Here is a 13,317-nt window from a genome sequence, read left to right on the forward strand (position 1 = left end):
ATATCCAATTTGTGCAGTGTTCGGTAAAACAACCATAACTTTTGCATACGGAGTCCGATTTCGACGTTCGACCTCTACTTTCGAAGCTAACGAGGAGCCACATCCGAAAAAAATATATATCTTTAGACCTGTACATTTCTTGACCCCCAAAAAAGGCTCGAAAGACCCTCTGCAAGACCTCTGCTTTTTGGAAAAATTGACCTTCTTCGGGCCTGAAATTTTTGGAGATATAGTGCTACGTCTGAAAGTTAGTGCTGCGCAAATATTTCATCAATACGAGTTACCAAACTCACGATAAAAATCTTTAAATTTGTAATTTTCAACTTTATGAGTCTGTGTGTATCTTTTTCAATGATTCCTACTAGTGTTTTACACTAGATCGAGGTCAAAAATTTATGGTTAGATATGTGGCTTCCTTTGTACTAGTTTTAGATATTTATTTGTGCATTTATATCACTTCAAATAAAAAGTAATCAATTATAAAGTTGTAGATCTTATCGAGAGCTATAATTTCATATAAAATTTGTCTTCATCCGATTTTGTATGAAAATGTTATGAAGTTTTTAAGATGAGCTGTTATCGACCACGGCTGAAACTTTATTTAGATTATTTGGATATTTAAATAATCTTAAATTAAAAAGTTTTCAACTACAAAGTTGTAGATCTCATCCGTTATCACTGTCGGCTTGTCATACGAGCCGATAATGATACCCATTATCACTGCCGGTTCATAACACAAACCGGTAGTGATACTTGACGAACTATCACTGTCGGGTCATAGCTAGATCCGACAATAATAGTTTACGTATCGTTGCCAGCTGGTGCCCTCATCCGGCAGCGAAGCATCAATACCGGCTCAAACCATCAGTCGGCAATGATGTCTTTTATTACTGTCGGTTCGTAAGCCACATTCGCTGATTCTTTCCGCGTGACTTTTGAATCAGTAGTAATGCCTCATCACTGCCGGTCCATTAGTAATCGGTAGCGATAGATCGACATATAAATCTGATTTTATAGTAGTGTATGGACTCATTGCACTCATGAGTCCTGAACTATCCTTGCCAACTAAAAAATGTTACGTCAACTTCAAAGTTCTTCTATTTGGACGTAATTGGACGTCCCATAAGTCAAGCGCTTTTGCAATGACCACACTACCACGCACCTGTCTGCAAAAATCAAGAATGAAGAATGAAGGCACATTTTCTTCCGGGGAACATAATAATAAAAGGTATAGTAGTTTAGATCATGGTACTGATCAAACATACCCCGACAAATGTGGAATGCCGATGATAAACATGATTACGCTCATTTGTGACAGGTTTAGACGGGAAAAACGCATCGTCTACTGCGTAAAAGCTAGCAATTCATAGTGCCATGATAGATGTAGTTGATCATTACTTGCATGCAAGTGAACGTAAGTCTGAGGGAGGATTGTTCATAATTTTTTTGTCACAACCTTAGTTCTCTAGGGTTAGTCTACTGTGTTCACTCCTTTAATCACAACGTTCTAGTAGTAATAACACAGGACGTAGATAATCTTGGAACTTTAGGCAGAAGATCCGTGCACTTGCGGATATTGTGCACGTAACTGATGCCAGCAGTTATATCATCTTATCGGGATTACATTCTTTCGTATGGACTATTGCAATTTTCTTTTCTTATGGTATTTCATTTTCTTTGATAAGAGCTTCTTCCCTGACAAATTGTTGTATCACCTCCTCCAAATGGTTGCATTTTCCCTCCATATTTGCCTTTTTTACCTGAGGGATTGTTTTTTCTTTTTTGCAATTCAAATGTTGCATTTTCTCTTCCGAAAGAGTCTGGATCTACTATTTCCATGTGGAGGAGTTGCAAGTTTCTTCATTTATCTGTCTTGCATTTTATTTCTGTTGGTTGCAATTTAATCAAAATATGGTTTTAGGGGATAATTGTCTGTTTTTTTAAAAAAAAAACGGGAGAATTGTGTTGGACATACATAAGTCTATACCTTAGTCAGCCACCCACCTAATAGTTAAATAGGTTTACAAAAAGAAAAAGGACAGTGGAATACAGTGACAGCATGAAAATCTGAGACATCTGGCAAATGTTGTGTGCATCATAAATTCATAATGTTGGATATGCAGATAAAAAAAAAAACGTAGAAGTGGCGTTTCTTACAGCAAGTTGAAGTAAAAGGAAGCCAAGAAGCATGCATGCATCCAGTGCTGATGTATAGTAACCGATCATGTATCTAATGAAGGCTGACACGGCGCTGCTAGCTACTGATCAATGAGGTCCGATCCTCTGAGGACTGTTGCACTCAGATATATTTATCATCGTATATATTATTATATATATATTGGAGACTGGATCGAGATGTGTCACTGCCCGGAGCCGGAGGGGGAGGAGTATGATGGTGAGTAGAGGCTGATGGAGGAGACGCCAAGGTAGGCGGCGAGCATCTCCTCGTCAGTAGGGTCGATGAGATTATCTAGGTCGTCGTCCATGCCGGTGGCCAGCGCCTCCTGCATTGCCGGCCACCACTGCGTTGTGCCGCTCCCGCTGTCGCTATCCTTTATGACATCGAGGTTCATCATCGTATCGCGGTCGAGAGCAGCATCATTCACCGGCGGCGACTCTGACGCTATCCCGCATGATGCTTGAACGACATCTGCCTGCTCCGCCTCCGTGTAATCAGCACCGTTGCGCGCGAAGCGGCCCTTCACCCTGGGGCGACTGTCTGCAAGCGTCTTCCTGCAAGCATACTGCACGAAACGGCGTATCATGCATGCATACATATATAGTAGATCTCGCCGGCCAGCAGCTCAAACAAACATGCATGATCGATCGAGAGACGTCACGTACGGTGATCTTCTTTTGGAAGTTGCGGTGGTTGCGCTTGCTACGGTACTTGTCGATGCGCTCCCGCCGCTCCTCCACGCTGTACCTTCCCGCCGCCGCCACCCTTTGCTCCTCCTCAGGCCTGAGGAGGTCTCCCGTGCTCAACACACGGCGGAATGACGCTGCTGCAGCCATGCCGGACGATGTCTGGCTGCTGGGTCTGGGTGGACCAACACGCCCCTGCTGAGAGTAGTGCAACATGTAGCTCGACGGCGGCAGGAATACTGCTCCGTCGGCAAGCAAGGCGTCCGGTCGAGAGGCAGGGATGATGAGATCGGAGTTGTTGACCTCGCCATGGACGCCGTAGCAACAAGAAGGATTGCCTGAGTGATACATTTCTTTCTGGCTCTGGGTAATTTGGGAAGGAGTCCAAGTCCTGCCTGGTGAAGAAGACCATCTACGGTTTTATAGACTGGACCGGACCGGACCCTGCTACTTAAACAAAGGATCGGAGGGGATACGTCAGAAAACGTGTGACATCCAAACCTAACAAAACGGAGGCTGTTGCGCATAAACGTATAGGCGTAGCAGCTTTAATTTTGGTGTGCACGATTCCTCCATGTTATGCAAGAATTGGCTGAATGCAGCAGGCACCAACGCAACACCAAAAGCGCAATGCATGTGTTACTTCTGACAATGAGGAAAATCTCAATAGATTCTCAACACATCACAAGCAGAGAAAAAAATAAATAAAAGCTGCAAGTCACGACTGCATGCATAGCAATTAGCAAGGAGACATGAACAAGTTGGGGATATGTCCTACCTTTTCCACTGGTATCCTTAAACGATATGCCCTGGACACCAGAAGACATGCCTTTTTATTTTATTTTTTCCAGCACGCCTACAGACATGTATGCCCAACTTGCAATTGACTGCAACGCAGCAACAGGACCTACCACTTGATCCATGACGCCAAGTGCGCATTATAGGGACTTCAAATGCCAAAATATTTGCTTGATTCTAACTAAGGTTTCAACATTTCCTGATCATTTCTTAGTCAGAAGAACAGGATGCATGGGCACAAAATGGCAAAGGTAAGGAACTCATGCAATTCATTCATATCCATATCTGGAAAAACAAATAAGCTCACCGAATGATGATCAGGATTTAACACAAGTCAAGAATGACAGACCGTCATTGGCAAAACTTTGTCCCTCCAACCGCACTAGCTCCTATGATTAGCTTCAGAAGTGACATCTCCCAAGATTTCGGTGGGGAAGAATGATATGATACGCCCTTTGAACAATGCAGCCTACAAGATTGAGCCCCACAGGAATCTGTGTGGTTTCGAGCATCAATTGGACACAAGTTTGCTGCTATATACCCAGTAGCCCAGGACGCTGCTTTCAGTTGGCAATTGGTTGGTAAGATCACTCGAGTGTCCTTAGCCAATCACAGCACTCCCTGCACCTATTGTGGTTACAGCTTCTGATGAATCTCTACAGTAGCCCACTCAAGAATTGTGTATCACATTGACATAACCTGACGACACAAGGTCGCCAACCTTCAAGTGGGCTTAGCCAACCGACAAGATAAAGTCAAAGGGCACCATCAGCCTTTGACATGCAGCAAATTGCTTCAATTATGTACTTTACAGTTATTACGGCTTCCTTTTAGATACAACCAGCATCAATTTCTGAATTTAAAGAAGAGTACCCTTGCAACCACACCAACTAAACCACTCCAGTGCATAGAAAAATTAAGAGGATGCATCATAGAGAGGTGGGGAAGAAGGAACGACTGTTTCACTGAGGGTTGCCTGTTTGTATCACTCATGTAGGATGAAAACAAGTGGGACTAATAGGATAGCGTGCAGTCCCCCTAGATTTTGCTTTTCTTCTACTGGGTCAACTATAAAAATAGTCACACCACTATAGCATCAGTGGCCATGCAATGATTGTTTAGTTGATGTGTATGAAGAGTGTATAGAAATTAGCATCGGACTATAGAAAGATCTGCAACTATACCAATAACTGGGAATTAAGAACCAAAATTTCGCTATCATCCTAAATTAACTACAATATGATGCATCAGGTAAAAAAAAATTCTCGAAGGGACGGCAAGAGAATTGCCCAACATTATTAGAAGAAGGAAAAAAAATGAAAGGTTTAGTACATCATAGAGGCTCCTGGAGAGAGTAGCAACTCATGGTAGCCATGAAGGAATAACTACCCCCCTTCAGGTGAAACAGAAACTGAAAAAGGTAGAAAGTGCAAATTAAACGCTTACAAACTTGATTACCAACAACTTAGGTCAGTCTCAAGCGTGCCCATATGCCATTGAATGCATATCAATGTTCCCTTTATCTTGTACGCCACCGTATTCTCCTTAGAAAATTCTCTTATTTCGTTCCTTCCAAATGTTTCACCAGTACATGATGTCTCCATCAAATTTTTCCCGATGGTGCTTCTCAAATTCCAGGCATGCTTTTTTCCACCCTATTCCGATGGTGTTGTAGCCTTGTAGATTTGGTAGCCCTGTAAACGACATCCAAGTTGTGATATTCATCCAAACATGATGAGTGAAGTGGCAGGTTTTGCATAAGTGCTTCAACATTTCGTCTTGTGTTAGGCAGAGCTTACAGAGTTGATGATGAGGCCAACCTCCGTTTGCAAGATTGTCCGCACTTAGGATTTTGTTTTGGATAAGCACCCACGCAAAGAATTTGCATTTCGGCTCTGTTTTCGCTTTCCAAACTAGTTTCATATCAAAATTGTTGTAAGTACCTGTAAACTGAATTTGGTAAGCACTCTTGCACGTGTATTTTCCGTGTGCTGTCCATCTCCAAGTGATTGTATCACTAAGATCAGGGTTTAGGGAGTATTCCTTCCCATAGCCACACTAGTTACTCGCGCTTTTGATGAGTGGATAGTTGTCCTAAGTTTCGAATCCAGTTATGATCAGTAAGACTTTTGTGCACCGTCGAATTCTTTCTTTTTGACTTTGCATGTAAGGTTTTGGCAATGTTTCTAGGTGCCTGGCCATCGACCTGGAGTGCCAAAAGGATATGTTTTCCTACCATCAGGCAAATTGCAAATCACTATTCATAAGTAATGTGAAGTTAGATACAACCAACCGATCGTTTCAAATGGCATAAGCATTAGCCTAATGAGACCACATAGATAGAGGATGATATGACTTCTCATTTCGGTGGCATGCATGATATGGAGGAAGTATTTCGGTTCTGCCCCCACACCTTCCTCTATATGCACTAATGGAGTTAGACCTTTTATCGTGGTCATGGTCTCTAGAACCTTTTCACATCAAATTCAGTAGAACCAAGGCCAGTTTGCATTCGCTGTGTTTTACAGTGGAATCTTGTTAGTTAGAGGAATCCTTACATATTCTTTTTTTTTTACGGGAATCTTTACAGATTCTAATATAGGATTTTGCTTTACACCTCCATAAAAGGTGTTTCTAATTAGTAACTGCATCCAAAATTTAAACTAATTAAGTGCTTTTGAAAAACCTCCACAATGTTAAACAAAGCCTTACTAAAGTTCGCCCGTGCTTCTGTTTCCTTTCAATATAGTTTATTCTTTTAAGAGAAACCATCATGTAGTCTATGTTACCATGAAAACTACATCGATAAAATAGAAAATAGAAAGGAGAGAAAATGAGATAAATACACATCCAACTTAATCTTTCCAAAAGGCATTTCAGAAGAGAGTAAAGGATTTGTCTTGATTTATTATACTTTAGGCGACATGGGGGCACACCACTTTTTGAATGTCATTTACTCCAAGTTATAATTTTGCAGGAACCAGGTAGCAATATAACTTGACGCTACTTCAGAAAGGTAACAGGAGTTCGGATCCTCCATATTGGCCATAGATGACGATCTAAGTGCAGGTACATTTCAATTAAGAGAAGAAGCTGCTCCAATTGAGGCACTATGTGCAAACTTTTAGGTATGATTCTCTTTTACATGTTTACAGGTTATGGTAAATAAGTTTGCGTTTTCAAATACAAATTTATCATTCTTCTTTACTGTAGGTAGCAACACATTCCTGTCAGAGTGAAATCGAACCTTACACAGGCTTGACCAGGCATCTTACTTTTCATACTTTCTTCTTGAAATGCACAGATTTAAGGAAACCCAAGAAAGGACGATAAGCTGGATGATGCGACCTTAATGTATGTCTCTGCTTTTCTGCAAAATTAACAAGATGAGAAACAAGTTGAAATGTGCCTTGGTTTATATGTGATGAGTGATTGATAAGGGTGTCAATTTGGTTTGTCGAATTTCGGGTTGCTTGAGCTTATTTCTCTTGAATTGCTTCCAGAATGCGGAGTATCCGCATTTCTTTTCGGATAGTCTGCAGATATGCAGAGGGTCCGCTTTTTTCTCCGGATGTTTTTTCGGACTCTCCGAACTTTCTGATTTGCGTGCTGTATTTCCGCTGAGTTCTTGTTTCTCCATGGTTTGATTCTCTTTTAGAGGTGCGTTGGGTGATAAAATAGGAGAACGCCATCTGTTTCATAAGAAATTTGTTGAGGCGTCTATTCACCGTCTTCTAGTCGCCACTCTGGATCATACAATTGGTATCAGAACTGGTTCGATCACTTGTTGATCTTAACCGGCTTTGTGATCCGTAGGCGATATGGAGAGAAGTGGAAAGATTCCGCTGTTTGATGACCGTGATTTTTCATACCCGAAGGTGCGTATGAAGGCTTATCTCTTAAGCCAAGGAAGTGCAATTTGAGAGGTAGTTGATTCTAACTACGATATCACTGTTGCTCGCAAGATTCAGTTTCAAATCGAACGGTATGAGTCTAACAACAAGACCAGAAATATTTACATTGACGCAAATTTATGGCTCAAAAATAATGTAAATTCATTATTCTCTCTCACTCTCCCTAGAGATATAGATCTAGAGAGAGAAAAAATTCCCATTCATGATGAAACCTCCTAAGATTAAAAAACTTCAAATTCTAGCTATATTTTTAAAATATAATGCTAGAATCATATGAATCTATACAATTGAATCAATATTGGCAATTAATTTTAGCTAATTTGATGATCTAAATGGCAAGAATCATGAGCATCTCTAGATCACATCTAAACCCTAATTAAACCTTAAATCTAAATCTAAACTTCAAAAAAATACTAGCTAGGGATGAGATACCTTTACTTTAGATGGCTTCTCCAAAGAATTCAAAAACAAAATATTTCCCCCTTACTTTCCAAATTCGCCGCCACCTTGAGCTCTACTGTTGGAACGGTAGAGCTCTCTGTCTGAATGGAGCTACCCGATTGGATGCACTATTTATAGAGCTATTTTCATATGCGGTTCTTTATGTAAATCACCTGTGTAAATAGCTCTATTTACACATATAATTTACATAAGAAATCGTATGTGAAAATAGAGTATTTTCATAGGCGGTTCCTTATGTAAATCGTCTGTGAAAATAGAGCTATTTCCATAAACGGTTCACATAAGAAACTGTCTGGGAAAATTAGTTTTCACAGACGCTCTATAACTGCACGGGGCCACAGTCACTTACTCAGACGGTTTATTCTATGAACCACTGAAAAATAAAAACTAGATGTCTCAAAAAATAGCTTTGTAATAGTGTCTAGACTACCTGACTGATGCCATATTTCTAATATGTTTGCCACTTGTATTTTCTGTTTTCTGACATGAACTACTATCCCCCTTGAGGCAACGTGTTTCTGAAACATGGTTCAGAGTTGCATCTCATTCCCTGTGATAGAGGTTGGAGCTGTGATTGTGTCTTTCTAGATGATACAATACATAATGGGGAAAACTTGACATAATAAGATTTGATGTTAGCTGCTTGGTTGTACAATGTGACAAAGGATAATCTGTGAACAATATATATTCCCTTTACATCATTTTATGTTTGCACTTGGTGGCGCTGAGACACAGTGGTTTATTTAGAGGTGTCTTTCTTCAAGAAAATTGAGTAACTGGCTGTGCGGCATTCTATCCTGATCACGGGGCGGGAGGAGGGATTCGGATCTATTTCAGCTATCTATGCTGATGTATGGATGAAGAGAGCGTAATTTAAGTGTTGGTGTAGATTTTAGCTAGTCTTTTTTAGTTTTAATGGGATGGAGGGAACCATAATTTGAATGTATGGATGATCTTGTACTTTTGGTGCAGATTTATGAATTTTTAATGAGTCAAGTTTCTCATTTTATTATGTCTTTTATTCTAAATTTTCATTGATTTTTTCTGACTTTTTGAGACTTCTTGTTCCCTGGGATTTTTACCCCCTCGGTCCCAAAACAACGGCAGGGAACATAACCCGATGAGAAAAATTCTCCCTAGTAAAATGAAATGCCCTCTAAATCCCTCTAGGGGATTTTTTCCCTCGACTCTTTTCCCTTGTTCTCAAATAATGCCTTAGGTAGTGTTTGGTTGGAGAGCGACGTGGGATGATATGATTCCATTCATGTATTTAGGGATGGAATGGGATGGTCCGAAATCAGATATTTATTTGTTGGGTGGGATGAAACAAGTCTATTTTAGATTTCGAGCCCACCGTCACTGACACGTCCCAAGTGGGATGGCTGCGTTCAGCCTTTTTTTTGAACGGATCCGTCCCGAATCTTTAAAGAATATTATCTGATTCAGAACCATCTCATCCCACTGAACTCCAACCAAACAGCTCAAAAACGAGATAGAACCGCTCCGTCCCACCCTGTTCCACAAACCAAACACTACTTTAGTGAAGGGGGTAGGACAACAATTGTGACGACACACAGTAGGGATCGGAGTGGGGAGAGCAAGCAATGACCGGAAGGAAAGGACCAGGGAGGCAAGTAGAACATGCAGAGGTACGTGTCCGCAGACGCTCCTCGAGCCTGAAGAGGAGCATCGAAGAGGGGTTGTGTGACGGCCAGATTCGTGTAGCGTAAGTGGACCGGATTAATGCCGCCCACACCACACAATAGGAAGTTACCATGTAACGAACTATCCATTTCGGAGATTCCCGTCGGACATCTGCTAGCCATTTTAGCCAACTTTTGCATCTTTAACCCTTCAGAGTGTTGTGCTGTGCTGTGCTGTGCTGCATGCCGTTTCAACCTTTCACGCACTCCTTGCGGCCATATAATCCATGCATATCCTTGCTAGCTACTCCTATATATTATATAGTACTCCATCTAGTAGTGTGAGCATCCTATCGCATGCATGCTTTAAATTCCCTCGCTCCGCCGCGTCCCAAATGCGCACACTCCAATGGACTGGACCTCTCGATGTTCTGCCTAGTGGAAATATTAGGGCGTCATCAGAGGAAGCCGCTCATGGCGGCGGCCAAGTGCAACTTCTCACTCGGCCTCACCGTCTGGGACTGCTCTTCGGCAACGACCATGGCTTCTGGTCGGGTCTCATCGTCGCCACCACCATCACGGCAGGGGCGCGACTCCACGTGGGCTGCAATCGCACGCGCCCACAGCGCCGCCATGAGTTCTGTCTATGGCGTGCTGGGCTGCCTCCTCATCTCGCAGCAGTGGCTCCTGACGATGGACTGACGCTTCCTGGCCCTCCTCCCCTGGATGGTCCTCGCCACCTTCCACAAACGAAGCTGTGCCTACGGCCCCACCGGCGGAGTGGCGGCCACGCTATCAGCCATCATCATCGTGGAGCAGCGTGAGAAATCAAATTGAAATGTGTCTTAATTTATATCTGATGAGTGATTGATAATGTTGTCTATTTAGTTTGTCGAATTTCGGATTGCTTGAGCTTGTTTCTCTTGAATTGCTTCCAGAATGTGGATCTCGTTCCCTCTTTCTCCTTGAACGGGAGAGGACCAGCTGTGAACAGGCCCTTTCTTCCATCACAAACAGGCAGTCTTCCGTTCAAGGATTGCTTGTGCAATTTAACAAGCTCGTTAACTATCCATCTATTTCTTTCCCGTGATTTCGATTCCAGAGTAATCAACACATGCCCTTGTTGGCGGCGTGGAAAAGGCCCCAGCTCTCAGCTGCGGCACGGCCACCTCGTGCTGCGCCGCTACGATTGCCACGACCGCCCCTCCCCCCCGATGGTGCCCCGGCCTGATACCCCAGCGCCTCTGCCAGAGTTGGATTTGCCCCTCGGCGTATTGACGGTGGCTCCAGGACCCACGGGCCAGGTCAAGGTGTCTGCTTCGACTCCTGACTTGCTCTCGTGGGTCAGCCGTTTCCTGACCGCCGTTCACAAACTGGTTGAAGAGAAGGAGACAACGACCAACAGATGCGCCGAGCTGGAGAAGCAGCTGGCTGATTGTAGAGGAGGTGCGGCGAGTTCTCCCAAGAGAAAAGCCGCGCTGGCCACTGAGCGCTCCCAGCTCAAGGAGAATGAGTGCACTACCCTCAACATTCTCCGGGAATCCTTCGGAGCGCTGACGGATCCCCTAGGTAGCCACGGGCTACGGGTGATCGAGCCGAAGGATGACCACACCGCCCGAGTCTGGGCCTACGCCCTCCGGGTCTTCGCGGAGCACTTCTCTAAGCTCCTTGCCACCCGGGCTTTTAGGGGCGCGGAGGACGTTTCGCATGCAGTGAGGGCAACCGCGGAGTATGTCTTCCGGTGCTACCACAACCGTGACCCCAACTTCAACCTGGACTAGGTCCGGGAAGGGGCCACGGATGCCGGACCATAAGCCGAGGAGAGACTTCAGTGGGAGTGCCAGGGGGCGGTGGACTACGTGACGTCCATCTTACGGGTGGAGGCTGCCGAAGAGTAAAAAACTCAATTGTAACCTTTGTTATGTAAATTTTTTTGAATGGAGCCCCACGCCTTTATTTCCTGAAAAGATTGTGTTGTTGTCGTCGTAGAGTTCTCGGAGTGTCCGAGCCTCCCGCCCGAACCGATCTGTCGCCCACGCCGATTGGCCCTCGAGCCCTCATCGAATCCCCGACCATATCCGTCGACCACCCTTCCGACTGACAATCCTTGGAGGTGGCGGCCAGATGTGTGCGGGGGTCTGTGGCCGAATGGGCAAGTACTTCGAGCGACCTTCAAGGTGCGTTGCACCGACCACTCGCACCACGTGATGGTCCTAGGTTACACCAGTAGGGTTCGTCCGGCTGACACCGGTGTGGGTTGCGCTTTGTTTTTCGACTAGCCTGCCGGGAGGAGTTGCTCGGGGTGAAGAGGGATCTGGAATGGGTGACCAGGGAAAGCACCCAATAGAGGGAGGAGTTCTATGACTGCCTTCGTTGCTGCCGGGAAGATTTCTATGCGGTACGAAAGGAACTCGAGCGGCTAACCAAGGAGAGCGACGAGCGGCGAGTGGCGTTCTACAACCAACTCAGCCGAGCCTTCACCCCCTTTGACTCGTTGCTTCGGTCCGCTGGCGTCCAAGTCCGTCTGACCCCTGGGAACACCGTGCCGGTCATGTCGAGTGGTTCCTGGCGACATCCGAGGGCAGGTGGCCTTGAGCAGAGGATTCGCGAGACCGTTGGAGACCATCTTTTCGAGGTCGGAGTCTCTGGCGCCTGCCTGGTCCTTGCCTGAGTCAGTGATCACTTCCCCGACCTGGACCTCTTGCCGGGAGTCGGCGCCGGCTTTGAAGGTACTCGAATGATCGTGGAGGAACTCGCCCGGGATGATTCATTTTTGTATGCTGTTCATTCCTGTCTGTGGACCATCCGGTTCGACCCCCTTAGGGGTATTTTTGGGTCCTAGGAGGAATGTCGTAGTTTTATCTGGAACCAATCCCTGGGCTTTGTACTGACGACCATTTGGCCCTTATGTGGTTTTTCTCCATGTTTGGATGATGAATAGTCTTCGAAGTGCCTGTATCGCTTGGGGAGGATTGCATTGAGCCGCTCGCGAGCAACATTCTTGGTGTTGAGGGAGACCTTTAGCACGACGAGCCTTTCAGTGGCAACCAGCGCTCAACCCGATTTAGTACTTGCGGCAATATGGTCGTTAACCCTTAGGCACCTTTACCCTGTCATTGTGCAAGCGGGTTAGCTTTGGATCTCGTCCCGTCAACACCAGCGAGCGGGCTAACAAATCTCAGAATTTGGCGAGAAACCGCGTTTGTCCATAGAGTCCTGCAACATAAAGGGTTTGATTGCTTTAATTTGGAAAAACTTACAAGTCATGTCCACGCTCGTCCAGAAGGTCTTGCAAAATAGTCAAACAGGCTTGTCTCCGAGCTGCCTCATACCAGTCAACCCGACTACATGAGGCCGAGAAACTGGAGGTTGTTAGTGACCCGCGACCAATTTCATGTGTGGTGGTCATGGCCATACCTGAGGTCAGGAATTTATGACTGCCTGGGGCTTTAGAGAACGGTCCCACAATGTCCAGCCCCTAGACAACGACAAGCCGAGAGAGTGGTATGGTTTGCAGTGCCCGGGCTGGTAGGTAGGTATTCCGGTCGTGGTGCTGGCACGACTCGCACCTTTTCACCTGCTCACGAGCACCCTGGAGGGCGGTGGGAGGTCCGGCCTCCACGTCTTCCTCCGAG

The 13,317-nt window shown here is 44.9% G+C and overlaps 1 protein-coding gene across 1 annotated transcript; it reads right to left on the reverse strand.

Moving 5' to 3' along the window:
* Positions 1–2,318: 2,318 nt before the first annotated feature.
* On the reverse strand, positions 2,319–3,216 carry LOC133900318 (uncharacterized). Its single transcript, XM_062341403.1, has 2 exons — positions 2,845–3,216; positions 2,319–2,744 (listed from the first exon to the last, which is right to left on the reverse strand). Exons 1-2 carry the CDS (start codon positions 3,214–3,216, stop codon positions 2,361–2,363), a joined length of 756 nt encoding a protein of 251 aa, XP_062197387.1. The 3' UTR covers positions 2,319–2,360.
* Positions 3,217–13,317: the final 10,101 nt, after the last annotated feature.

This window comes from Phragmites australis, chromosome 19, assembly GCF_958298935.1.
Source record: "Phragmites australis chromosome 19, lpPhrAust1.1, whole genome shotgun sequence".
Lineage (NCBI taxonomy): Eukaryota > Viridiplantae > Streptophyta > Magnoliopsida > Poales > Poaceae > Phragmites > Phragmites australis.

What these genes read in the sequence shown, in the direction of transcription:
- LOC133900318 (XM_062341403.1), bottom strand. Translation starts at nt 3,216, where the DNA reads ATGTATCACTCAGGCAATCCTTCTTGTTGCTACGGCGTCCATGGCGAG. An exon ending in ACTTCCAAAAGAAGATCACC is followed by an intron (nt 2,745 to 2,844) that starts GTACGTGACGTC and finishes CGTTTCGTGCAG; the next exon opens with TATGCTTGCAGGAAGACGCT.